General features: G+C 48.5%; 1 protein-coding gene across 3 annotated transcripts in view; it reads left to right on the forward strand.

Annotated features, from left to right (window-relative positions):
* Positions 1 to 24,200, forward strand: part of FXYD6 (FXYD domain containing ion transport regulator 6) — a 36,732-nt gene extending 12,532 nt beyond the window's left edge. For 2 of the 3 annotated variants that reach the window (XM_070384152.1, XM_070384150.1), the window contains exons 2-8: positions 18,253 to 18,315; positions 18,924 to 18,962; positions 19,068 to 19,142; positions 19,717 to 19,753; positions 20,479 to 20,528; positions 21,078 to 21,128; positions 23,013 to 24,200. In XM_070384152.1, coding sequence (XP_070240253.1) covers positions 18,258 to 18,315; positions 18,924 to 18,962; positions 19,068 to 19,142; positions 19,717 to 19,753; positions 20,479 to 20,528; positions 21,078 to 21,106 — 288 coding nt within the window. In that variant the 5' untranslated portion in view covers positions 18,253 to 18,257 and the 3' untranslated portion in view covers positions 21,107 to 21,128; positions 23,013 to 24,200. Of the gene's footprint in view, positions 1 to 18,249; positions 18,316 to 18,923; positions 18,963 to 19,067; positions 19,143 to 19,716; positions 19,754 to 20,478; positions 20,529 to 21,077; positions 21,129 to 23,012 lie in introns of all 3 variants that reach the window. The other variant, XM_070384151.1, reaches the window with a different exon arrangement.
* Positions 24,201 to 24,468: the final 268 nt, after the last annotated feature.

Consider the following 24,468-nt stretch of genomic DNA (forward strand, 5'->3'; position numbering starts at 1 on the left):
GCTAAGCCTCAGGCCCCTGGCCGCGGCCCAGCAGGCTGCTGGGACAGCAGAGGCCCTGTGTCTCCTGTTGGGCAGCCGCCCTGCAGCCAGAGCGGGATGTGAACTGGCTTCTCCCAGGAGCTGCAGCTGCCTGCTGACCCTTCTCTCCACACCCCATCTGGGCACATTTTCCTTCCCCTGCTCTTTGGAGCACTGGTGTGACTGGGACAGGCAGGGCGTGGTGAAGGCTCCGGGGGAGCCAAGGATGGAGGCCCAGCTGGGGGCTCATGGGGAGGAAGACAGTGCGGAGCCTTGTGTGATGTTTCTCCAAAGTAGATTTCTCAGCAGTCTCCAACCTCTCCTTGCTTTGCCACCTTGTCCATCCCTTGTTCAGTCTCTATCAGGAGCGCTGTTTCTTTGTTGTTCAGTCGCTAAGTCGTGTCTGACTCCGTGACCCCATGGACTGCAGCACGCCAGGCTTCCCTGTCCTTCACTATCTCCCGGAGTTTGCTCAAGTTCGTGTCCATTGAGTTGGGGATGCCATCCCATCGTCTTACCTTCTGTTGCTCCTCTCCTTGGGCAGCCTCCATTCTGTCCCGGAGCCTCTTCCTTTTCGCTTTGCCTGCCTCTCTTGCACTTCTCTTTGGGCCCCCTCCCCTGGTCAGCTTCTCTTCTCTGGGATTTCTTTCCTTTTCTGTCTCATGTCCTCTGTCTCGTTTCTGGGTCTCTGGGTGGGGGGGGCTCCCGCACTCGGGACTGGGAGGCTACGTCACCCGCCTCAGCTGCCCCAGGCAGATCTGTGCTCCTCACGCCACCTGTCGGCGGCCCTGGGTAATGCAGCCTGTTTTTCTGGAGGAAGAAGAGGGCAGTGGCCCCCGGAGGCCTTTTGATTCTGTTAAGTTTGGGTCTGCCTGCTTCTGCTGTGGACCGAGGCCTGTCCCCGCCCCTGTTGTGGGGACGCTGGAGACTTCCAGGGGTGGAGGGAAGTGAAAGGAGGCCACTGGGGCCTTTTTCCCAGCTCTGTTCTCTGTTTCTCTTCCCCATTTCCCAAGAGAAGCTAGAAAATCAAGGCGGAAGCTGAGGAAGGAGGTGGGGGAATGATGATATTAATAGTATCAGCAGTTGATACTTTAAAAACACTTGCTATTCACCAGGCAGAGACTTCCTGCTGTGACATGGTATCCCTTCATTGCAAATGATCCAAACCATTGCATCTGGTTGAGACAAGGCAGGTAGCCTGTGGGACCGGCCAGAGCACACCTGGCCGGGACCTCTCCCCATCTCTTCTCCCTGCTTCTCTCTCCTGCCAGCTCTTCCCTGGTGAGTTGCTGCCTGACTTCTCCGCACCAGATTCCCCCACCGCCACATCTCACACCTTGGCTGCTATGAACCCTCCTCTATTGTTTCCAGACTATGTGACAACCCCTGAGGGACACTGAAGTTTCAAACCCAGTCCTTATAGCAACAAGGGAGTGGGTGCGATTGGCAGCCTCCAGTAGACCTTCAAGGTTGGAGTTGGGGAGGAGCTGCTTACTCTCCAAAAGGAGATGCCAAAGGGACGGATGTAGGCGAATGATAACTGCTTATGCACAGAGGCTAGTTCATCTAATCCTCACAGCTCCTGAGATTCCTGTTTTACAGTTTCAGAAGCAAAGACTCCAAGAGGTAGAGTGACTTGTTTGAGACCCCAAAGCCACTGAGTAGCAGAGAGGCAGGATGGTGGAGAGATTCAGAGCAGGAGCCAGATTGATTGGGTTTAAATCCAGGCTCTGCTACCTTCTGGCTCTAGGACTTTAGACAAGTTGCTTATTCTTTCTGGTCTCAGTTTCTCCTTCTGTATAATGAGGATAATCATAAATGGAGCCATTTCCTAGAACTACCATAAGGATTGAATGAGTTAGTACATATAAACCACTTAGAACAGCACTTGGCATGCCATGAATGCCTAATAGCTGTTAGGTATTGTTATCACAGAGCTTTACAGTTTACAAAGGACCTTCACGTATATTACCTCACTTGACTTTTATAATAGCCTTGGAAAGTGGGCAGCAGGGTTGGCTGATCCTCCAGATCCCTCCATGCTATGCTGTCAACTCTGACCTAAACAGCTGCACAAATTCCATACTCTATTACAAAAAAACACCTCTCCAGTGAACAACTCTATCCACAAGGGAATAGAAATTCTCTCTTGGGTGTGAGCTGGCAGACACTGAATTCCACTGTGTCTTTCTGTCAGGGGTGTGTATGAGGCCAGCGATGTTAGGACTTGGTTGGTAAATGTTTACCCAGAGGCGGGAGCCCCCTCTTTGCAGAGTTCATCTGATTCTCTCCAGGCCTGAGCCTTGCAGCCTAAGCCCACTGGATTGGGACAGCAGCAAGGACTAGAGTGGCAGCTGCCAGGGGCGTGAGCCCTCTGGGAGCAGCAGTGCAGGTGACCCGTTGTGGCCTTTGTCCCTGAGTGGGCGTGAACCCTCCCCTGGGGTGTGGGGCTGGGGGCGCTGGAGTCCAGGGCTCACAGCAGGAAGTTTACCCTTCTTCCCTCAGCAGGGAGGCAGACTGAGCTGGGCGGAAGTATGGAATCCAGCTCTCATCCACCAACGGACCATTCTTTCTCTGCCTCAGTTTCTTTCCCTTTAAAATGGGTCTGATGGAAACATAAATTTTCCAGGCTATTTTTAAGATTCAGTGAGAATGAATATTTAAAGTAGTAAGAATAGTACCTGACCAATATTCTGTTTATCACGATTATTATTATCATTTCTTATATCCAATCCTGACCCCAAACTGGGCTGTAACTATGGGCTTCCCATCCCAGCATTCTCCTTTTCTTCTATAGAGTCCATAGAATGATTCCAGTGCTCCCCATAGGGCTCTGTCCCATCGACTCCCAAACTGCCAGTCACCAGCGCCTTGCTTATTCCTACAGCCAGGCTCACAGCTGGATGACTCACCCAGAAGACTCACCTGTCTTGGTTCCACATCTGCTTTCACACTGCGGTCCAGGCTTCTGCTCCCAGAAGTGTGCAGTGTGAGTGGGGCGGGCTTGTGTACCTGTGGGAGCTCCAGCCATCAGGGTCCCTGAGGTTCATGCCAGTGGCTCCAGGGTTTTGCCTCACGCGGATTGGCCTGGGGGAAGCATTGTATGGAGGCTTCTCCAGTCAAGGAAGCTGCAGCTGTATCTTGCAGCTATATGAGGGACGGGAGTTTTGAGCCTTCTGTTGCTGTTTAGTTGCTAAGTCACGTCTGGACTCTTTTGTGACCCCATGGAGGTCCTCTGTCCATGGGATTTCCCAGGCAAGAATACTGGAGTAGGTTGCCCCTTCCTTCTCCAGGGGATCTTCTTTTACCACTGAGCCTCTAGAGAAGCCCCTTGAACCTTCCAAAAGGGGCCAAAGATAGAGAAGAATCACCTTGCATTTTACAAAAACAGATGATGAAACTTGGTGATGACTGATCTCTGGGAGCTTCAAGGTCCAAGAGTATAGGGCACACTGTAGGCGTTCGAGGCCACGGTGTGGTCCCTGCTTCCGTTCCAGGCCACTTGTCACGTGGACATGAAGTGAGACAGACCCTCCCCATCCTGAAAGCAGCTTGGTACAGAGAAGGTGGAGCGGAGTGCTGGGCTCAGTCAGGAAGGACCCCAAAATACCCGCGGGAACAATTCCAGACAGAGCAGCCGTGTAGGTGATGACTGGCCCTTTGTTTGCTTTCTTTTTCTCCTGTACATAAAATCCCAAGAGAGCTTTGAATCAAAGCATCTAAGTTGGGAAGCAAAAGGTGATGAGCAGTTTAGAGAGAAGGGCAGCTGCATGTGACTGGAAGTGGTTTGCTTGAGTGCAGAGGACGCCTGGCTGCCCCAGCGGGGATGGAGAGTGGGAAGACCAGGGGAGCAGAAGGGGTGCCAGAGAAGATCAAAGACAACATTCCAGCCTGTGTGCCCTAGAGGCATTATGTCGCCCACATTCTCGTAAAAGCACAGCGCACCTCAAAGCTGGACCGGGAGTTGGGCCTCACCCACCAGATTATACTGACCATACACCCAAGCCTCATTCCTGAGCACGTATGATTGAGGGCCAAAGCTGCCATTCATGGAGGGCATGCATGACCCTTTCATAGAAACATGCTAAGGAGGCTTGAAAGGACTGCTGGAGCCAGGCCCCTGACTCCAAAGACATCAGACTTCTTGCCTTCTGTAATATTTTCCTCCCAAACAGTAAGACTTTCTAATGTCTTAGGAATGTAAAGCATCCACCTCTTTCCCCATAAATCAGACCAATTTGTCTGTGATAATTTTTAGTCTCTGGTTTTAGCCCTTAGCCCGGCCTTAGACCATTCAGATCTGTGCTACAGTGATAAGTGTGTGTGTGTTGCTCAGTCACGTCCAAGTCTTTGTGTCCCCATCCACCATAGCCCGCCAGGCTCCTCTGTCCATGGGATTTTCCCAGGCAAGAATACTGGAGTGGGTTCATCGGGGGATCTTCCTGACTCAGGGATTGAACCCGGGTCTCCTGCATTGCAGGCAGATTCTTTACCAACTCACCCACACAGTACAGCCAGAATAATCAGAAAGGACTCTTCTGATTGATTATCTCTTTGCCTCCTGTTGAGAGAGTGAGGTGTTGGCCTCCAAGCCTTCTGAAGACCCTTTGCGGACACGGTTCTATCAGTCACCTTCCCAGAAGCCAGCACGGCCCCCTTGACATCTGACCAACCAAAGGCAGTCTTTATCTTTTTGGACAAGCCACACAGCATGTGGGATCATAGTTCCCCAAGCAGGAATTGAACCCGTGCCCTCTGCAGTGGAAGTGCAGAGTCCTAACCACTGGACCGCCAAAGAAATCCCTGAAGATAATCTGGATCACCAGGGTCTGTCAGTGCTTCTCTCCCCGCTCCTCACTGCCTTGGTCACTGCATTCCTGTAGGTGCCTTGGCTTCTTTCCTGGCTCTAGCCAGGCTACCGGAGCACCCTCAGGCATTGCCCAGCCTGCTTGTTTCCCTCATGGTACTCCCCTCCTCCAGTCCTGGCCTGCCCAGCGCCCAGTCCCAGCATATCAGAGCCGCAGGCAGGAGCTGGCGGTGTGAGTTCTGGGTAGATGCATTGGCTACATCACTTCTCTGTTGGCACTTCAGACTCCTCAAATAAAGAGCTTTCATCTCAATCATTTTAACTCACTGGCATTCAGTGCTTCTAAGTCCATCTGGTATACCTCACATCATGCTTATGTCCTATTTATACACAGCAAAATCTTTTAACAGGCTTCTTTGTTCCAAAGATTTGGATACATCATAGGCTAAATCTTGTTCCTTGGCATGCAATAACAGTCTAGGGTAACCAGTTAGCCTAAACAATAAGGCCCAGGTATTAGGGGTTCCCTGGTGGCTCAGATGGTTAAGAATCCGCCTGCAATGCAGGAGACCCAGGTTCGATCCCTGGGTCAGGAAGCTTCCCTGGAGAAGAAAATGGCAACCCACTCCAGTATTCTGGAAAATCCCAGGGACAGAGGAGCCTGGTGGGCTACAGTCCATAGGGTCACAAAGAGTCGGACTCGACTGAACGACTAACACTTTCACTTTTCCAGGCATTCTGTGACCCCATAAAGGTCCCCTTCTGGTATGTCCTTTCTAGGGAGGGGGCCTTATCTTTCTTTGGGGATCCTGCCAGGACCCAGGCCTTGGTGATCCCTCTGGGCACATTTTTGATGGGCTGAACCCTAAGGAAGGCAAGCAGGTGGGATGCCAGGGAAGGGAAGCGAGGCCTTGGGGGCTGAATGAGACAGAGATGAGGATGAGATGAGGATGTTTCCCTGTAATTTGGAGCTTGTGCCTTTTAAAGGGAGGTTGTTTCTGAGTTATTTTCACAATAGAACTGGGTATTCTGATCTACCTCACTGCTTCGTGGAATCAAAAATAATATAGCGTGATGCTATATCATCAGCTCGTGGCTTCTCTTTCTGAGCAGCTTTTACCCGGCAATTATGTGAAATTATGTGACTCAGTATGGAAAGATAATCACCAGAGAAACTCTTCTGATTGCTGTCTCCTGCACATGCAGAAAAGCAACTGTGCAGACGGCAGAGAGATCAGGGAGGGAAATTAACATGGACAGGCTGTTGCCACTCAGTGTCAGCTGTTTATCAGTGTCGAGATAAATGAGAGCATGGAACAGAGCAGGAAAATGAGTGGATTCTGAATTGTTTCTCTGAAGATGCTTCAGAGGAAGCACAAGGTGGCTGGTTCTGTTTTCCAGATGGGAAGGACCGTACCCCATCCCTGTCTAAAAGTTAGGACTTTGCCGGAGCCCCATCCCAGGGGGCCAGGTTCACAGGCTCTCCCAGGTAGGGGGGTCCATGATCTCACATGTGCAGGTGGCTAATGTGATTTTCCTGAACCCCCTCTCCCAGCTCCACCCAACTCTGCCTTGCTTTTCAGTCTTCCAAAAATTCCCGCCCACCCTTCAATCTACTACTTAGCCTCTGTGGCCTGGAAATGGGGTTTACCACACCTACCACCTCTCAACCTCCCCCACTCCTCGGCCAGCCTCGCCTCCTTTCTGGGAGAAAGGAATGTGAGGGGCAGTTGTGTGGGAGGGAGAGGAGAAAGAGATAGAGGTCCTCAGTGCAGCCATGAGAGAAAGACATTCTGTTTCCCTTCAGAGGCTCTGTCTGCGTCCTTGGCCACTCGACTCAGGGACAGTGCCAGAGGAACCAGCGAGATTTTTTAAAATGGGTGTGGGGGCCAAGAGGCCCCCCAAGGAAGCTTATGCTGAAGTGTGGCTGGCGTAGTCCTGGCCTGGGCAGCAGCTTGAAGGAGGAGAGTTGGTCTCTTTCCAGATCTGTAACAGTATTTCTTTCAGCTCACTGTAACTTGATCAGAAATGTTTTCTTTAGAATACAAAGACAGGTCTTTACTCTTTAGCCTGGCGTGCAAGATCCTCTAGAGGCTGACTCCAGCTCTCTTATCAGAATTCTCACCACCCACACTCTCATGCTTTACACAACTCGATTATTCACTGTTTTGGAAGGTATCTTATTCTCGAAATGGCAAATACTTGGCAGATGGCTGTCACGGCCCCTCCTGCGCTTTGCAGACATCACAGATGGATGAAGGCCCTCACATCTACCTGCCCTCATTCAGAAGCCTTCTGAGGAAGCCACTTCAGGTGGCCACTACTGAATGAAGTGCCTTGAGGTGCAACTTGAACTGAACTTGAAATTGAATACTGTTTGTGATCCCCGTTTTCCCTTCTCACTGCCTTTGCTCATGCTGTTTCCTCTGCCAGAATGCCTTTCCTTTTCTCCTTTCTTACCGCTGTCCCTCAGAATCCCATCCTGCTCTCAGGGTTCAGCTGGACTGTCAGCTCCTCCATGGAGGCAGCCCAGGTGCCCTATTGTATTCCCTGCTCCCTCTTCTCTGCCCTGCCATGCGGGCTACTCCTTGAGTGTAGTCTCTGCCTCTCATGAAGCTCTCTTCACATTTGCTGAAATATCTTGAGTGCTCTGCTTTCACACACTGCCCCCCGTCTTGCTTGCCTGTTTATCCCTTGCAGAACCTGGAATTGTATACCTCTGTTTAGGAATTCAGTGTGTTTGTGTGTGTCGGGGCTGGGGATTTACTTGAACCTAAGCATCTATGGAGGTAATTAGGTGGAGCTGTGGAGAGGTGTAGCTGTGACTAGCGGCCTGAGACCCTTGACCGGTGTCCTTCCTCCTCCCTGGAGGGGCCTTGCTTGCCTCATAACCCCTCTGCTGGCTAGAAGCAGTCCCAGCTGCTTCCCCTGTTCAGGGGAGGGAATTAGACAAAGTCTTGAATACTAGAAGGTTGGAATTACTGGGGAATGTGAGATCTGCCCCCCAGAAGGGTGAACAATAAAGAAAAACTGAGTTTACAGCTAATAGATCGTCATTAAAGAAAATTCTAAGATGTTCTCCAGAAATCAAGAAAAATGGCTTGCTGGATGCCTGAGATTCAAAAGGAATCATAAACAAATGGGTTAGTAGATACACAGCATGAGTTATCTGTTGCAACATAACAGTAGCTTAAAACAACAAATGTTTATGATCTCACACAGTTTCTGAGGGTCAGCAGTCAGGGAGGAGAGGAGCTGAGTGGTTATGCTCTGGGCCTTTGATGAGCTTGCAGTCAAACTGGCAGCCAGGTTGACAGTCGGTGAAGGCTGGATGATCAAGCCCGCTTAATGGTTCATGGCAACCTTACTTCCTAGTGGGCTTTTGAACCGAGCTCCTCGGTTCTTTGCCATGTGGGCCTCTCCATAAGGAAGCCTGAGCATCCTTTAACATGGCAGGTAACTTTCCCTAGAGCAAGCAATCCGTGAGAGAGAAAGCAAGAAAAGAAAGCTGTGGTGCTTATAATCTGATACTGGAAGTAACATATCAATTCTGCCATGTTTTTACTGGTCACCCATACTAGCCCTTGGAAAAGGCAATGGCACCCCACTCCAGACTCTTGCCTGAAAAATCCCATGGACAGAGGAGCCTGGTAGGCTGCAGTCCATGGGGTCACGAAGAGTCGGACACAACTGAGTGACTTCACTTTCACTTTTCACTTGCATGCATTGGAGCAGGAAATGGCAACCCACTCCAGTGTTCTTGCCTGGAGAATCCCAGGGATGGGGGAGCCTGGTGGGCTGCCGTCTATGGGGTCACACAGAGTCAGACACGACTGAAGCGACTTAGCCACGGCAGCAGCAGCATACTAGCCCTAGTGCACTGTGAAAGGAGACTGCACAGAGGTGTGGATGCCAGGAGGTACTGGGGGCTCTCTTAAAGGCTGGCCACTATACACACAGGTGAATCTATAAAGTGTTTCTTTCCAAGAAATACAAACGCTAATACCTATTTCATAGAACTAAGAACAGAACTGAAATTTTGTACAATAATAGCATATGTATCAGGTAGAAGGTGATTTGTATTTTTCAAGAAGAATATTTTACCTTATAACTATTATACATTTTGGCTTCCCTGATAGCTCAGTTGGTCAAGAATGTGCCTGCAATGCAGGAGACGCCAGTTTGATTCCTGGGTCGGGAAGATCCCCTGGAGAAGGGATAGGCTACCCACTCCAGTATTCTTGGGCTTCCCTTGTGGCTCAGCTGACAAAGAATCTGCCTGCAATGCCGGAGACCAGGGTTTGATCCCTGGGTTAGCCGTAGACATTTAAACTCATTGTTAAGGGAATTCCCTGGATGTCTAGTGGTTAGTGGGGCTTCCCAGATGGCTCGATAGGTAAAGAATCCGCCTGCAGTGCAGGAGACAAGGGGTTGATCCCTGGGTTGGGAAGATCCCCTGGCAGAGGGCATGACAACCCACTCCACTATTCTTGTCTGGAGAATGCCATGGACAGAGGAGCCTGGTGGGCTGCAGTCCATAGGGTCACAAGAAGTCGGACACGACCGAAGCAGCTGCGAGTGCATGCTAGTGGTTGGTCCTCAGCGCTTTCATTGCCAGGAGCCTACATTCAATCCCTGGTTGGGGAACTCAGATCCCACAAGCCATGTGGCACAACCAAAAATATAAATTAAATCTTTGTGAAATTGAATATTGTTTTGGTCTGTTCTGGGGCTGCTATAACAGAATACCATAGGCTAGGTGGCTCATAAACAATAGATGTTTATTTCTCATATATCTGGAGGCTGGGAAGTCCAAGATCCAGGTGCCAGCAGATTCAGTGTCTGATGAGGGCTTGCTTCCTGGCTGATAGATAGCCGTCTCCTCACTGAGCCCTCACATGGCAGAGGGGCAAGGGGTCTCTGGGGTCTCTTATAAAAGAGCACTAATCTCATCATAAGGGCTCCCCCAACTCGTGACCTAATTACCTCCCAAAGGCCTACCTCCAAATACCATCTCATTGAGGATTAGGTTTCAACACATGAATTTTGGGGACACAAACATTCAGTCTATAGAAAATACAAATGATCAAATTCCAAAGGTAACTACTAAAAGACTAGAAATAGCTTGGATAATTTCTTAACCAGTAGAGGGAGAAAATAAATTAGAAAAAAAAAATCGAAAGAGAAATACACATAAGAAAAGTAGGAGGGAAACAGGTGGTAGAAATCAGACCAAATATGTCAATAGTCACAATAAAGTTAAATGGAGTAAACTTGACCGTTAATAATCAGGTCGAATTTTTTAAATCTAGCTGTTTACTGTAAGATGATAAGATACACACAATGCATAAAGAAAAGTAGAAAGTAAAGTAGAATTTAAGATAGGATTCATATGTAATCGTAAAAGAGTCAGCTCGAAGGACAAGGTAACAATTTTAAACTTATTGTTATAATATTGTAAGAAATTTGGGGATAAATTTATAAATTCTTCCTCACAGTGGTAGATTATAAAGCAACTTTTTCAAATTGGTCACACAGTCAAAACATGAGAAAACATATAGAAATTTCAACAATATGGTTAATTTTCTTAATCTAATGGCATACACGGAGAAGGCAATGGCACCCCACTCCAGTACTCTTGCCTGGAAAATCCCATGGGCGGAGGAGCCTGGTGGGCTGCAGTCCATGGGGTCTCGAAGAGTCGGACATGACTGAGCGACTTCACTTTCACTTTTCACTTCCATGCACTGGAGAAGGAAATGGCAACCCACTCCAGTGTTCTTGCCTGGAGAATCCCAGGGACGGGGGAGCCTGGTGGGCTGCCGTCTCTGGGGTCACACAGAGTCGGACACGACTGAAGCGACTTAGCAGCAGCAATGGCATACAGGGACTTCCCTGGGAGCTCATACAGTAAAGAATCTGCCTATAATGCAGGAGACCTGGGTTCAGTTCCTGGGTTGGGAAGATCCCCTGGAGAAGGGAATGGCAACCCACTCCAGTATTCTTGTCTGGATAATCCCATGGACAGAGAAGCTCGGTGGGCTATAGTCCATGGGGTCACAAAGAGTAGGACATGACTGAATCGACTTAGCACACACACACAATGGCATATAGAACTTTTTTCCCAACAATAAAAGAATTTGTAATTTAATACATGGAGTATAGTTTTTGAAGTGAATAACCATATACTAGATCACAAAGCAAGTCTCAATAAATTTCAAGATATCCAAATACTACAGAGCACATTCTCTGACCACAGTGCACTTAAGTTAGAGTGAAGTGAAAGTGAAGTTGCTCAGTTGTGTCCGACTCTTAGCGACCCCATGGACTACAGCCCACCAGGCCCTCCATCCATGGGATTTTCCAGGCAAGAGTACTGGAGTGGGGTGCCATTGCCTTCTCCGTTAACAGCGGCTAGGCATATTATATTTACTTGGAGCTGGTATACTTGGTGACAGCCTTAGTGCCCTCGGACACGGCGTGCTTGGCCAGCTCCCCAGGTAGCAGCAAGCGCACGGCGGTCTGGATCTCCTTGGATGTGATAGTCGAGCGCTTGTTGTAATGCGCCAGGTGCGATGCCTCACCAGCGATGCACTCGAAAATGTCATGAATGAAGGAGTTCATGATTCCCATGGCCTTGGACGAGATGCCGGTGTCCGGATGGACTTGCTTCAGCACCTGGTACACGTACACGGAGTAGCTCTCCTTTCGGCTGCGCTTGCGCTTCTTGCCGTCCTTCTGGGCCCTGGTCACAGCTTTTTTAGAGCCCTTTTTAGGGGCAGGAGCAGACTTCAAGTTAGTAACAAAAGTAAATTTAAAATCACTATACATTTGAACATTTAAAAAGCGTGCTTCTTGATGCACAGGTCAAATAAATTATAGCACAAGTCTAAAATACTAAGAACTAAATAATAATCAAAAAGTCACATTTCAAAGCTTATATTTGGAATGAAAGTGGCACTTAGACGATTATAGTCTTAAGTGCTAAGATTAGAAAACAAGAAATGCTAAATATTAATGAGCTAGATATACAATAAAAGAAAACAAATCTAAAGAGAAAACAATGGAATAAACCCAAAGAATGTTTAAGGGCAGAATTAAGAATAATTTAAAAAACCGTAAAGAGGATCAACAAAATTAAGAGTTGGTTCTTTGAGAAGACTATTAAAACAGTTAAATCTCTAGTGAGTCCAATCAAGACAGAAGAGAGTTGTCGCAAATAAACAAAATTAACAATGTAAAAAAGAACATAATTCAGATCCAACAAAGATTTCTAATGATAGCTAGAAAATACTACAAACAACCTTATGGCAGTAAATTTGAATAGAAAAGGAAACATTTCTGTAAAAATTAAAACTCACTAACTGTATTCAGGGAAGATCCTGTGGAGGAGGAAATGGCAACCCACTCCGGTATCCTTGCCTGGGAAATCCCATGGACAGAGGAGCCTGGCGGGCTGCAGTCCATCAAGAAAAAGGTAGAAATCTGAAGAATGTCGTGTGTGTGTGTGTGTGTGTGTGTGCGTGTGTGTGTGCGTGTGTGTGCGCGTGTGTGTGCGTGTGTGTGCACGCGCGCTCTCAGTCTCTTCAGTTGTGTCTGATTCTTTTGCAATCCCCTGGACTGTAGTCCGCCATCCCCCTCTGTCCATGGAATTCTCCAGGCAAGAATACTGGAGTGGGTTGCCATTTCCTACTCCAGGGGATCTTCCAGACCCACGGACTGAACCTGCTTCTTCTGTGTCCCCGGCATTGGTAGGTAGATTCTTTTACCAGTGCACCATCTGGGAAGCCAGAGTGTCGTAACCATTAACTCATTGAAAAGACAAGTTAAAATTATCCCACAAAGAAAATACTAAGTCAGGTGATTTTATAGTTTAGTTCTACCAAATGTTCAAAGAACATACTATTTATTTATACTATATTTATTTCAATCTTCTGCAGTCTCTTCCAGGGAGTAGCAAGAGAGGAAATACTTGTTCTGTGAGGCCAGTACTACCATGATACCAAAAGCAGGCAAGGTTGATACAATAAAATAAAAATTGCAGCCCCATATCACTCATGCACATAAATGCAAAAATCTTAAACAACATATCAGCAAGCCAAATCCATCAGTTTATTTAAAATAATACATTGCTTTCATCCCACAAATGCAAGGATGATTTAACATTAGATAATTTTATATTCACTTTACTTCATTGATATAGGTTAAAAAATATAGATGTAGAGTACTCATTCATAATTAATATAAAAGAGAAACATGTTGGAAAACCAGGATTAGAGGGGAACTTCTAAAATGTTAGAAGAAATCTATTTAAAATCAGTAATCTCCTTTTTTATAACTAAATAATATCCCAACGCAGGAGATGCCTGCCAGTGCAGGAGACGCAGGTTCAAGCCCTGGGTCAGGAAGATGCCCTGGAGAAGGAAATGGCAACCCATTCCAGTATTTGTGCTTGGGAAATTCCATGCACAGAGGAGCCTGGAGGGCTACAGTCCATGGGGTTGCAAACAGAGGGACATGACCGAGTGTGTAAGTGTGCGCACGTGTGCACACACACACATATAAACATATATACTACATTTTCATTATCCAGTCTCAACACGCACAGACAAAAGGTAATTATGTGAGGTGATGGAAGTATTAACAAACTTTATTGTGGTAATTATACACTGTAAACTTACACAATGTTATATCACAATAAAGCTGGGGGAAAATTAAACATACACACAAATTTAAAAATTAGTAAGACTATATGTGTGTATGTCTTTTATCACTGATTCTATTCTGCATTTTACTATAAGTCCTAGCAGTACAGTGTGACAAGAAATAGAAATAAACACTATATTCTTCTATTAGAATAGAAGAAACAGTCTTGTATCATTTACAGATATGTCCACAGAGAAACCAAAAGAATCTATAGGTAAATTATTATAAATAGTAAGAGAGTTTAGTAAGATGATTGGATTTAAGATCAATGTATACAAATCAATTGCCTTTCTCCATACCAGCAAAAATTAGAAAACACAAGAGACAGTATTTTAAATAACAATAAAATAATAAGGTACCTAGCAATATATCTAACAGAAGACGTGGAAGACCTATATGAAAGCATTTATAAAACTTTATTGAAATACACTGAGGGACTTCCCTGCCAGTCCAGTGGGCAGTGGTTAAGACTCTGCACTTCCACTGCAGGGGGCACAGGTTCGATCCCTGGTCAGGGAACTAAAATCCCACATGCCCCGTGGCAGAGCCCCAAAAAAAACATTGAAAAGAATATAAGCAAATGAAAAGATTTATTTATAGACAGGAGACTGAATATCACAAAAATGTTAATTGTCCCCATGTTCTATGAAGTGAAGTGAAAGTCGCTCTGTTGTGCATCTGACTCTTTGTGACCCCATGGACCATACAGTCCATGGAATTCTCCAGGCCAGAATACTGGAGTGAGTAGCCTTTCCCTTCTCCAGGGGATCTTCCCAACCCAGGGATTGAACCCAGGTCTCCCATATTGGGTGGATTCTTTACCAGTTGAGCCACAAGGGAATAGGTGAATTGTGATTCCAATGAAAATCCCAATCATTTTAGATGAGTTTAACAGACTGATTCTAAAATATATATATATAAGAGCAGAAGACCAAGAATAGCTAAGACATTCCTGAAGGAAGAGGTAAGAGAGGCAGAGAAGAGAGGAGAAAAAGAAGAGGAAGCTTCTCCCACCACTTGGGAAGATTACCATAAAGCTATAGTAACTGAAACAGTGATCTTGATGCAAGAACAGACAAATGGACGAATAGATCCAAAGAGAAAGGCCAGAAACAGACCCACACCTGAACAGAAACCAGATACATGACACGAGTGGCCCTGGAAGATACCGACAGATGGTGCTGTCCAGGACATCTGACTGTCAGGTGGAAAGAGCAAGAATTGGATTCCAACCTCATGCCTTCCATAGACATTCATTCTGGATGGAATACAGACTTAAATGTAAAAGACAGAACTTTAACATATTTAGAAGAAAAAAAAATTTTTTTAAGTATTTATTTGGTTGTACTGAGGCTTAGTTATGGCATGAAGGGTCTTCAGTTTCAGCATGTGGGGTGGGACCTTTTAGTTGCAGCGTGAAATCTTTAGTTTCAGCCTGCGGGATCTGGTTCTTTGACCAGGATGGAACCTGGCTCTCTGCAATGAGAGTGCAGAGTCTTAACTGCTGGACCACCAGGGAAGTCCTGCAAATTCTTTCTGACTCAGGGTGGCAAGGAATATCTTTAAACAAGACAGAAAGATCGTTGCATTCAGTAACATTAGAAGTAAGAAATTGTACTCATTGAGAAACAGTAAAAATGTAAAAAGGCAAGTATCCTTAATGACAAAACTTTAGTATCCAGAATAATAAGTGAATAATAGTGATGTCAACCCATTGGAAAACTGAGCAGAAGACATGAAAGGGCCATCACTGATGAAGAAACAGGCATGGCAAATAAACAATCAAAAGCTAAACTGCATTTCTAAGGAATCCAATTGAGACCATAGTTTACACTTCTAGATTGGCAGAAATTAAGCAGTCTAGTAATAGCAAGTGATAAGGATGTGGAGTAGTAGGGACAGTCATATGCGATGGTGGGACTTTAAAGTGGGGATGGTCACTTGGGAAATAGTTTGAACATTTTCCATAAAGTTGATAATTTGTACAACCCAATGACTTAACTCCTAAACTTATCTCTTGAATATAATTTTTCAAACTGAAGAGTGACCCACTAATTAATTTGTGGGTCTAGCCATTAATTGGCCTAGCTATTTTTTTCTTTTAAAGAAACAGAATGGAAAATATCAGAGGGCATCATCCTTTTAAAGGCTAAGTATTGTTTAGCAATATTGTTATTTCTGGTTTACATGTATGTATGTTTGTACTGGGTTCCAACATAAAAAATATTTCCTGTGAAAGTGGTAGTTAAAAGATTTGAAAAACAGTGCCCTTGTGTGCTAGGCAACAAACTCAAAATATGTTCAAAAACTACACTATAATAGCACATAATTGGGGGGAAAATCTGTTGATAGAACAGACTAATACATGGTAATATTTACCTGCACAGTGAAGTATTACATAACACTGAAAAATGAATGAACTGTGTTTATGAATGAGTCTTAGAAGTGTTGAACAACAAAAAAGCCAGTGTCAGATGATGAAACAAAGTGATACATTATAAAGCTCAAAGAAGCTCCACTGATGTGTTTTTCAGATACATGTAAGTGATAAATATTCTTTAAAAAGAGCAATATATATATATATATATCTCCATACAATGGAATGGAGAAGGCAATGGCACCCCACTCCAGTACTCTTGCCTGGAAAATCCCATGGACAGAGGAGCCTGGTAGGCTGCAGTCCATGGGGTCACGAAGAGTCAGACACGACTGAGCAACTTCACTTTCACTTTTCCCTTTCATGCATTGGAGAAGGAAATGGCAACCCGCTCCAGTGTTCTCGCCTGGAGAATCCCAGGGATGGGGGAGCCTGGTGGGCTGCTGTCTGTGGGGTCGCACGGAGTCGGACACGACTGAAGCGACTTAGTAGTATACAATGGAATATTATTCAGCCATAAAAAGTACTGATACATGCTACAGTATAGATGAACCTTGAAAGCTTTATGCTAAGTGAAGAAACCAGATGCAAAAGGCTATGTATTTTATGATATGTTTATACAAAGACCCAGAATAGGCAAATCCATAGAGACAGAAAGTAGATAGTAATTGTCAGGGACTGTGAGAAAGGGATAATGAGAAATGACTGCCCGTGGGTACCAGCTTTCTTTTGGGATGATGAATGTTTCTTAAAGATGATAGTGCACAATTTTGTGAATATACTAAACATCATTGAATTGTACGCTTTAAAATGAATTTTGTGGTATATGAATTGTATCTTAATTTTTAAACTTTTTTTTAAAGAAAAGCAAGGAACTTGTTAAACGTCTATGTTCAGGGTGCTGTTTACCTCTGGGAGTAAGGCAAGGGGATGGGTTGGAGGAAATAGATAAATGCAGCAGCGTGTACAAAGTGCCAGTTCTTAAGCTGCTTTATGGATGTTTCCTTTTACTGTTTCATTATGTGTGTTACATATGTTTTTATACTTATGAAATATAATGTGAAGTTTAAAAGAAATACAAATATTAAGTGAAGTAGCATTAAAAGCAAATAACTGCCTTACGAGAAATGCTTCTTGAATTCCAAGTGGAGTCCAGGGTCACTGCCGTGGTTTGATTGCGGATGGAGCTATTCTGACCTCTGCTGGCCGGGAGGTGAAGGGCAGCTGGGGGCTGCGGGCTGCTGGGCCAGGAGAGGAATGAACCCTCCCAGCACGTGTGGTCCTGGCTGCTAGAGAACGTGCAGGAGGTCAGACCGCAGCCGGTTTCACCCCACCAAGAAAGAGCAAGCAGCTTTGGTCTTTTCTGGCCTGGGTTTCTTTCCCTTTACCTCTCTGGCTCTCTAGTGCCCTCCTTTAAGCCCATGAGTGAGGCACGTGTAACTGCACCGAAATCCATCCCTGGGAGGGACCAGCTGCCCTGCCCTCGGCCTCCATCCAGATGGCCCATCCAGGGACCACTGACCCGAGACCAGGGGCTTGAGCAGAAGTCTCAGGCACCTGCTGGGGAAGGGGAGGCCAGGCATTGATGCTCTGAGAACCTGTCTCCATGCTCCCTTTGTTTAATCAAACCACCTTTCAGAGGTTTATGAACTAGAGTCTATGAGAGGAGTTGACTTGGGCACTTTGGAGGTGAGAGGGTGCGGGGGCACCTTGAGGGAGAGCTGTCAGCCCTTCAGGGATTATTATACAGAGTCCAGGAAACAGCAAGCCTCCCACCCTCACCCCTGGCTGGACACGAGGGGCATTGGTCTCCCTGCCCCCGTTTAATCTGATAGAAAAAACTTCCGCCAGTGGGTCTCAGTTGTAGAGGATGAGGCACAAGTCCCAGTCATCTTAATGAGCTAGAGATGGCCATGTCTCTGGGTAGTCTGGGGAGGAGGACTCAGGTGAGATGTTCTCCCCAAACCCTTGGGGTTTTGTGACTTTGGCACCGGAGAGGCGGCCTGGTGGAGGCATTCCTGAGCTGGGTTAGGATCCAGGCTCTGCTGCTTGCTTCATAAGTGTTATTCACCTCCTTTAAGCTCAGGCTCTTCACCTGCAAAACGGGTTATTAGTCACAGCGCCTGCTGGTTGAACTGATTCCATCGTAATTGCATTCATGCTTGCAGAGCCCGCTGTAAGGAGTCTGTCAGTGGCAGCTGCTTCGGCTTTCAAACCATCTGAGGGGAGAGCTTGGAGTCAGGGTGGGAGTCAGGGTGGGAGTCCGACTGGGGCCCAGGCCGGGCTGAGGGTTAGAGTGAGGAGTCTCCTACCCAGAGAATCATTTCCCTCCCTCTGTCCCCAGACGCCATGGAAGTGGTGCTGCTCTTCCTGTGTGGCCTCCTGGCCCCAGCGGTCCTGGCCAGTGGTGAGTATCCCTCAGGACCTGGCTCGACAGGGTGGCAGCCACAGCCCTTTCTCATGGAAGGTCCTGGCCCTGTGGGACACTCAGGGTGGGGGGCTCTGAGATTCTACCTGTCTGATCAGCTTCCTTGCCTTTAGTCTGCAAAGAAAATCCTGGAAGGCAGCAGCTAACTCAGCCCCCAATCCAGCCTGCCCACCTCTCCCCACTGGCTCCTGCCATCAAGCCCAGCAGGTCCCTGTAGACTCAGCCTGAATACTGGGAGCCAGACTTGCACATCAGTCTAGACTGCGAGTCACGTGTCCTCCCTTGGTTTCAGCCTCTGCACCTGTAACAAGAAGAAAATCCCCCTGCCTTTTGGGGATGATTTAAGATTCAGAAGGGGCAATATGTGTGTCTCCTGTGAACACAGACTCTGACTCGGGCTCTGAGCTGCACCTGCCTTTGGCCCCCACAGTGACCCTGGCAGGCTGCCCACCCTTCCATGCTTCTGTGAGCGTCTCTGCTTCCTGGGCCCTGCTTTCCAGGGATCCCTGTGTGGGGAGTGGGGCCTGTGAGACAAGGTGGGAGATGTGAGCTGTCTTCTTCTTGACCACATCTGTTTGTTTTTCCAGCCACTGAGCAGGAGAAAGAAAAGGACCCTTTTCATTATGGTGAGTGGTGATGGTGGGGGAGGCACAGCCCCACCCAGGGGCGGGACTGACGTGCTCTCCCTGGCCCTCCCCCTCTTCTGACTCTCACCCTTGTTCCTTTCGCAGACTACCAGACCCTGAGAATTGGGGGATTGGTGTTTGCCGTGGTCCTCTTCTCGGTGGGGATCCTGCTTATCCTCAGTAAGTATATTTGTTCCTCTGCTCACTCTCGAAGGGCAATGTCTGTGGCTGTGAAGCAGGTGGTATGCGGTGTAAAAGCCTGGCAGTTCTCTTTCCTGGAGATCGAAGGAGCCTGTCTATCTTCCTAGTTATCTCCAGAACCTAATACGCTGCTGGGCACATAATAGGTGCTCAGTGAAACAGTGAAGCATGAACAGAATAAGTACTCGATGAAAACAAGCACAGATACGAAGGGGCGGGGTGGCTGTATCCATCAGGGCGTGAGTGGGGAAGTCACAGGGGAGAGGAGACGGGGGCTGTCCTTAGAGGGCTCCGAGGCGTATCCCCCTGCATTTGTTTCTCCTCATGAGCCTGGGCTGCTCGCAGCTGTCAGCGCTTACGTGGTCAAGAAGACAGTCGTGTTGAACCTTGACATCAGAAGAGCCCTCCTCCAACCAAGGATCGCCACATACAGCCGTGCAAGTCATTCACTGCGCAGAATCCCAGGCCACTAGTCACACCGTCCCAGACTCACAGCGCAGCCCTGCTCTGGCCAAGCCGGACACTAACCCTGGATGGTTTCTTTGTCTTTCAGGCCGCCGATGCAAGTGCAGTTTTAATCAGAAGCCGCGGTAAGGATGCCATTGCTGTGGGCACCTGGGGTGACGCTGGGGGGGCACAGGGAGGGGCCCGTGGTGTGTGACCCCCAAATGAATGTATTTCTGGATTCTTGTCTCGGAGACAGGCCATGTGCCTTGGGGTAGGGGTAGAAGTTTTGCGAGTTGCCAGGCAGCCTTGGGGGCAAAGGAGAGGTCAAAAGGTCAAGGGTCAGCCTGCCCTTCTTTCTTCTGATGTTTGTGTGGAGTGGGGGAGGGAGAGGAAGAAGATGCTGGATCCTTGTCTGGAGGCCCTTGAGACAGTTGGGCTTGGCCTCAGGGTCTCTCTCGAGGTCTGTCTCCTCTCTCCAGGACCTGTGATGCTGCTCTGCGGGTCACCTGTTCATGAGGCTCTTTGATTTTTGTGGAAATTTGGGCTTCCTCTCACTCACCCTTCTGCCCCTACATAAGGGCACACTCATTAGTCCCCATGGTAACTCAGGGCAGCCCTGGACCTCAGAAGTCCCAAGTCAGTGACAGAACACACCCCTTCCCAGCACTTATCCCTCTCGGGTGCCAACATCGAAGGGTGCCCGTAAATTCCTCTGACTGCCCCGCATGCCATGAGCCCCATAATGGAGAATGATCCACCATGACCTGGAGGAGATGAATCCCTGGGCCCTGCCCCAGCAAGGGGAGTGGCGGTGCTCTCTGGGTTTGCCCTGGAGACCTCTGACGGCTTGCATCTTGTCTGCCTGCAGGGCTCCTGGGGATGAGGAAGCTCAGGTGGAGAACCTCGTCACTGCAAATGGTAAGTGTCAAGACCACCTGCCCAGGTGGGACGGAGGAAACGGGCAAGGGTCCTTGTACAGCTTGGGGTGGAGGATGGATGTCAGGTGCGGTGGCTTCTTGAGAGCTGGCCGGCCAGGCATGTTTCCAGGTGCCAGAGAGGGGTCCCGGGTCCTCTTCTGTGTCATCCCCTCACCTCCACTAGACAGGCTGACGACTGCTACTTACAGGGACTCTGCTCAGTGCTGGGCTTGGGACAGAGTGCTTCACTTCTCAGTAGTGGGCACACGGCCCCAGGAGGTAGGCATCACTCTCCACATTTTACAACAGAGGGGCTCAGAAAAGTTCAGGAACATGCCAAGTCCTCTAACAGGTGAATAGCAGATGGGGATCTGCGCGGGTCTGTCTGACTCACAGTCTGCATGAATCACCTCTGCTCTGTGGGTCAGGCTCCCCCCAACCCCCGAGACAGGCATAGCTGCTGTGGGGGGCGGGGGTGGCCCGCTGGGGTGAGGAGTTCATTCCCCACCCTCCATACATTCACTGGGCTCCATTCTGGTTCTTTTTCCAGCCACGGAGCCCCAGAAAGCAGAGAACTGAAGTGCAGCCCCCAGGCGCAAAGGTAAGATGCTGTCTGCCCATATCTTCTGTCACCATCACTGTTCTGACCAGAGTCTGGCCGAGGAGTCATCAGGGAAGAATTGGGCTAGCTTTTGCAATGTGCATGGCTTTTATTATGAGCTGTGCTCTGCAGAAACTCAGTCTGAAGTCCATGAGACAGATGGACTAAAACCTCCCAGTACCACATGCACACACACACAAAACATGCAGTTGGGAAATAGAGCTTCCTCACAACCCAGCAGTCAAGTTGCTGGGGCTTCATCCTAGCTGCCATGTGGGCATGGCTTGGGAGGGAATTAGCGTTCGTGAAATGCTCCTGATATCAAAGTCGTATAAAGACAATGGCTTCCAGTGATGATTCAGAAAGTTCCTCAGGCCATCCTTTGAAGTTAACATTTTATTTTGAAACTTTCCAACCTACACAGAAGTAGGAAGAATAGTATATGGCCCCGAACCCCCACCCCCAACACCATACCAGCATTATCAGTTCTTGACATTTAGGGGCACCAAGTTACTGTTCAGTATTCATTTCCGTTGTTCGTTATAGTAATGCAGGAAAGCAATAATCTAAATGCTTTATGGTTTTCAAATTGCTGCCACATACACAAACTCACTCAAGCCTGCCAGAAAAAGTGAGTAGGACAGGTGGGGTTTAGCCCCATTTTATAGATGAATAAATTGAGGTCAGAGAGAAGAGCCATACAGATAGTAAGTAACAGACTGGAACTTGAGCTCAGGGACTTTGTATTGATAGTTGAGGGCTGCATTTCACCACACCCCTCTGCTCCTGCCTGTCTCCCTTTATGACATACCCTGCGATACACTGGGACACAGCAGCGATCAGTCTTCTATTGCTCACTCTGCCTTTTTTCCATACAAATAAGGGATATGTTGTGGTTTAGTTGCTAAGTAGTGCCAACTCTTCGCGACCCCATGGACTGTAGCCCGCCAGGCTCCTTCTGTCCATGGAGGTTCTTATCCATGGGATACTAGAATTCTTTCCGGTATTCCCAGGCAAGAATACTGGAGCGGGTTGCCATTTCCTTCTTCAGGAGATTGTCCCAACCCTGGGATTGAACCCGCGTCTCCTCATTAACAGGAAGGTTGTTTACCACAGAGCCAGCAGGGAAGCCCCAGATAAGGGATATACTTTATCCTAAATTGTGAGTTGAAAGAAATTTCTGGATGTAGAATGCCGGTACACCAGCTCTTACCGTGATGGTAATAACACGGGGTACCTGTGGAGCACTTGAATTCACTCCTAAGTGCTTTCTGTTCTCATGACAGCCCCGTGGGTGGGCAGAGTGGGGCTCATTACCTCCATCTTCTAGCTGGGCCCTGGGGAGGTCAGGGATGCCTCAGCTTGACGTGGCTATAGATCCAATCCAGGTGGCAGGTGTCCTAGCTGTGGCTCAGTGATTTGTCCACGTCACGGCAGCTCGTGGTTCCGAATCTGGGGAGCTGTGTGGGGAGGCGCCAGGGAGGAGCCTTGAGCCAACAATTGTCTTTTTTTTTTAAACTAGAACTTCCTTGGAAACCGTGTTCTCCTGAGTCTCAGGACTGTGAGCAATTCTTGAGAGTGTCCTGAGAAAGAAACCCGGGTTTAACAATCCTTTCCATGTCTTCATCTGCCAGCTTCCATTCCCCTGAGAGAGCCCCCCACCCTGAGCTCCATGCCCTCCTCCACCTTCATCTCCTGGTCCTGGTTCTCAGACTCATCCTCTGGTGTACTGAAAACAAGGCACTTGGAGTGGGTCTCATCTTAGGGGTTCCCATGGGCAGAGGGGCTGCCCTAAGGAATGGCTGGGAGACGCGTGGATGGAGAGGTTTGAAAGGAAGCCAGGGGTTTGTTTTAATTTGAATTCTCTTCTGCTTCCACCTCCAGAACCTGAAGGCAGCTGCTTGAACCTTTAGATGCAAATGCTGATGCTTAAGAAAACCGGCCACTTCAGCAACAGGTCTTTCCCCAGGAGAAGCCAAGAGCTTATGTGTCCCCAGCCCCTTGACACCTGTCCTCAACTTAATAATGCAACCCCGCCTCCCCCACCTGGAGCCTGTGGTCTCGTCCACCTCCTGTGATGTGTATGTCTGTGTGTGTGTGTCTGATGACTGTGATCTTTGTGGTTGCTTGTTCGTGGATGATGTTGTGTTTTAGTGAACCCGAACCCACCTTCCTGGGCCGGAGCTGAGCCATGTGGCTGGCAGCGCCTGCCTCTCTCCGTGGCCCCATCACCTCCCACTCTTGGGAGTCTGCTTTTTCTCTGAGAGACCAGTCCCTTCTCTCGATTTCAGGGTGGCTATGGGGGTCTGGTGGGAATCTCCAGTTGGCTTGGGGCTTGGGAAGGTTTACATCACCTTCATGACCCTTGTGCATGGCTGCTTTTCACTCCTTTTGTAAGAACCTTGCTTCCATACTTGTCCCTGGACCAAATCTGTGCTGAGGTCTCTTGGCAGTGGGAGGTTCCAGCAAGGAGCTGATGAGCCCACCTTGCCCTCGGGTGGCTGAACCCCTTCCCTGGTGCCCATATGCCCCGCCTTACCCTTCCCCCGGGGAAATGTGCCCCTTGCATATCTTCTCAGCAATAACCCCCCGGGCTCTGGAACCATTCGCCCTTCTCCACCCTTCCCTGCTCCAGAGATTCCCATCTATAGCCAGCTCGCCTGGACCCAGACTCTCATCCCTGAACTGGGGCTCTGGCAGGTCATGGCTGAGTGGATGCATTTGGCTGGGGCCCGTGCTCTGGGGAGGGGCAGCATGGAGAAAGAGCAGGGGTCCTCTGCTTGGCTGTCTGCGCCCTGCTGGCCAGGCAGCAGCGCCAGCCCCCGCCCCCTCTGCTAGCCTGGCCCCAGGTTAGGGAGCAGGCAGGGCTCCAGGCAGCCCTGCTGCAGGGGGAGCAGCAGGAGGTCCCAGGTGGTGAAGAGAGTGGAAAGTCAGAGCCCGCCCCTCCCGCCCCTCGTGTTCTCGTGGAAACTGACCAGCCGTGCCGCTGTGACCAGGACTGCCATTCTCTGTGTCGTGATCTCTCCTCTCAACAAGGACAAAAAGGAATAAAATACCACTTGTTTCCTAGTGGCTCTGAGGTGCTTTCCTTTTTGTGCAAGAATGTACGTATTTGTAGGACCTGTGTTGCTTGAAGGGCTGAAGGGAGGGTGTCCTTGGTCAGAGGGAGCAAGTGACGGCCGCAGGGCAGCCGGGTGCTCTTTATTTTGGCTGCTTGACCACTTAGCTCCTCCCCGCTTCTCCAGCCACCCTTCCTCTGCCCTCCTTTGCCCACACCCCCACCTCCTCCTGCTTCCACCCCAGGTCACGGGGTTCAGGCTCCACCCCACAGCCTTACCCG

This window comes from Bos mutus, chromosome 15 (assembly GCF_027580195.1).
Source record: "Bos mutus isolate GX-2022 chromosome 15, NWIPB_WYAK_1.1, whole genome shotgun sequence".
In the NCBI taxonomy this organism is placed as follows: domain Eukaryota; kingdom Metazoa; phylum Chordata; class Mammalia; order Artiodactyla; family Bovidae; genus Bos; species Bos mutus.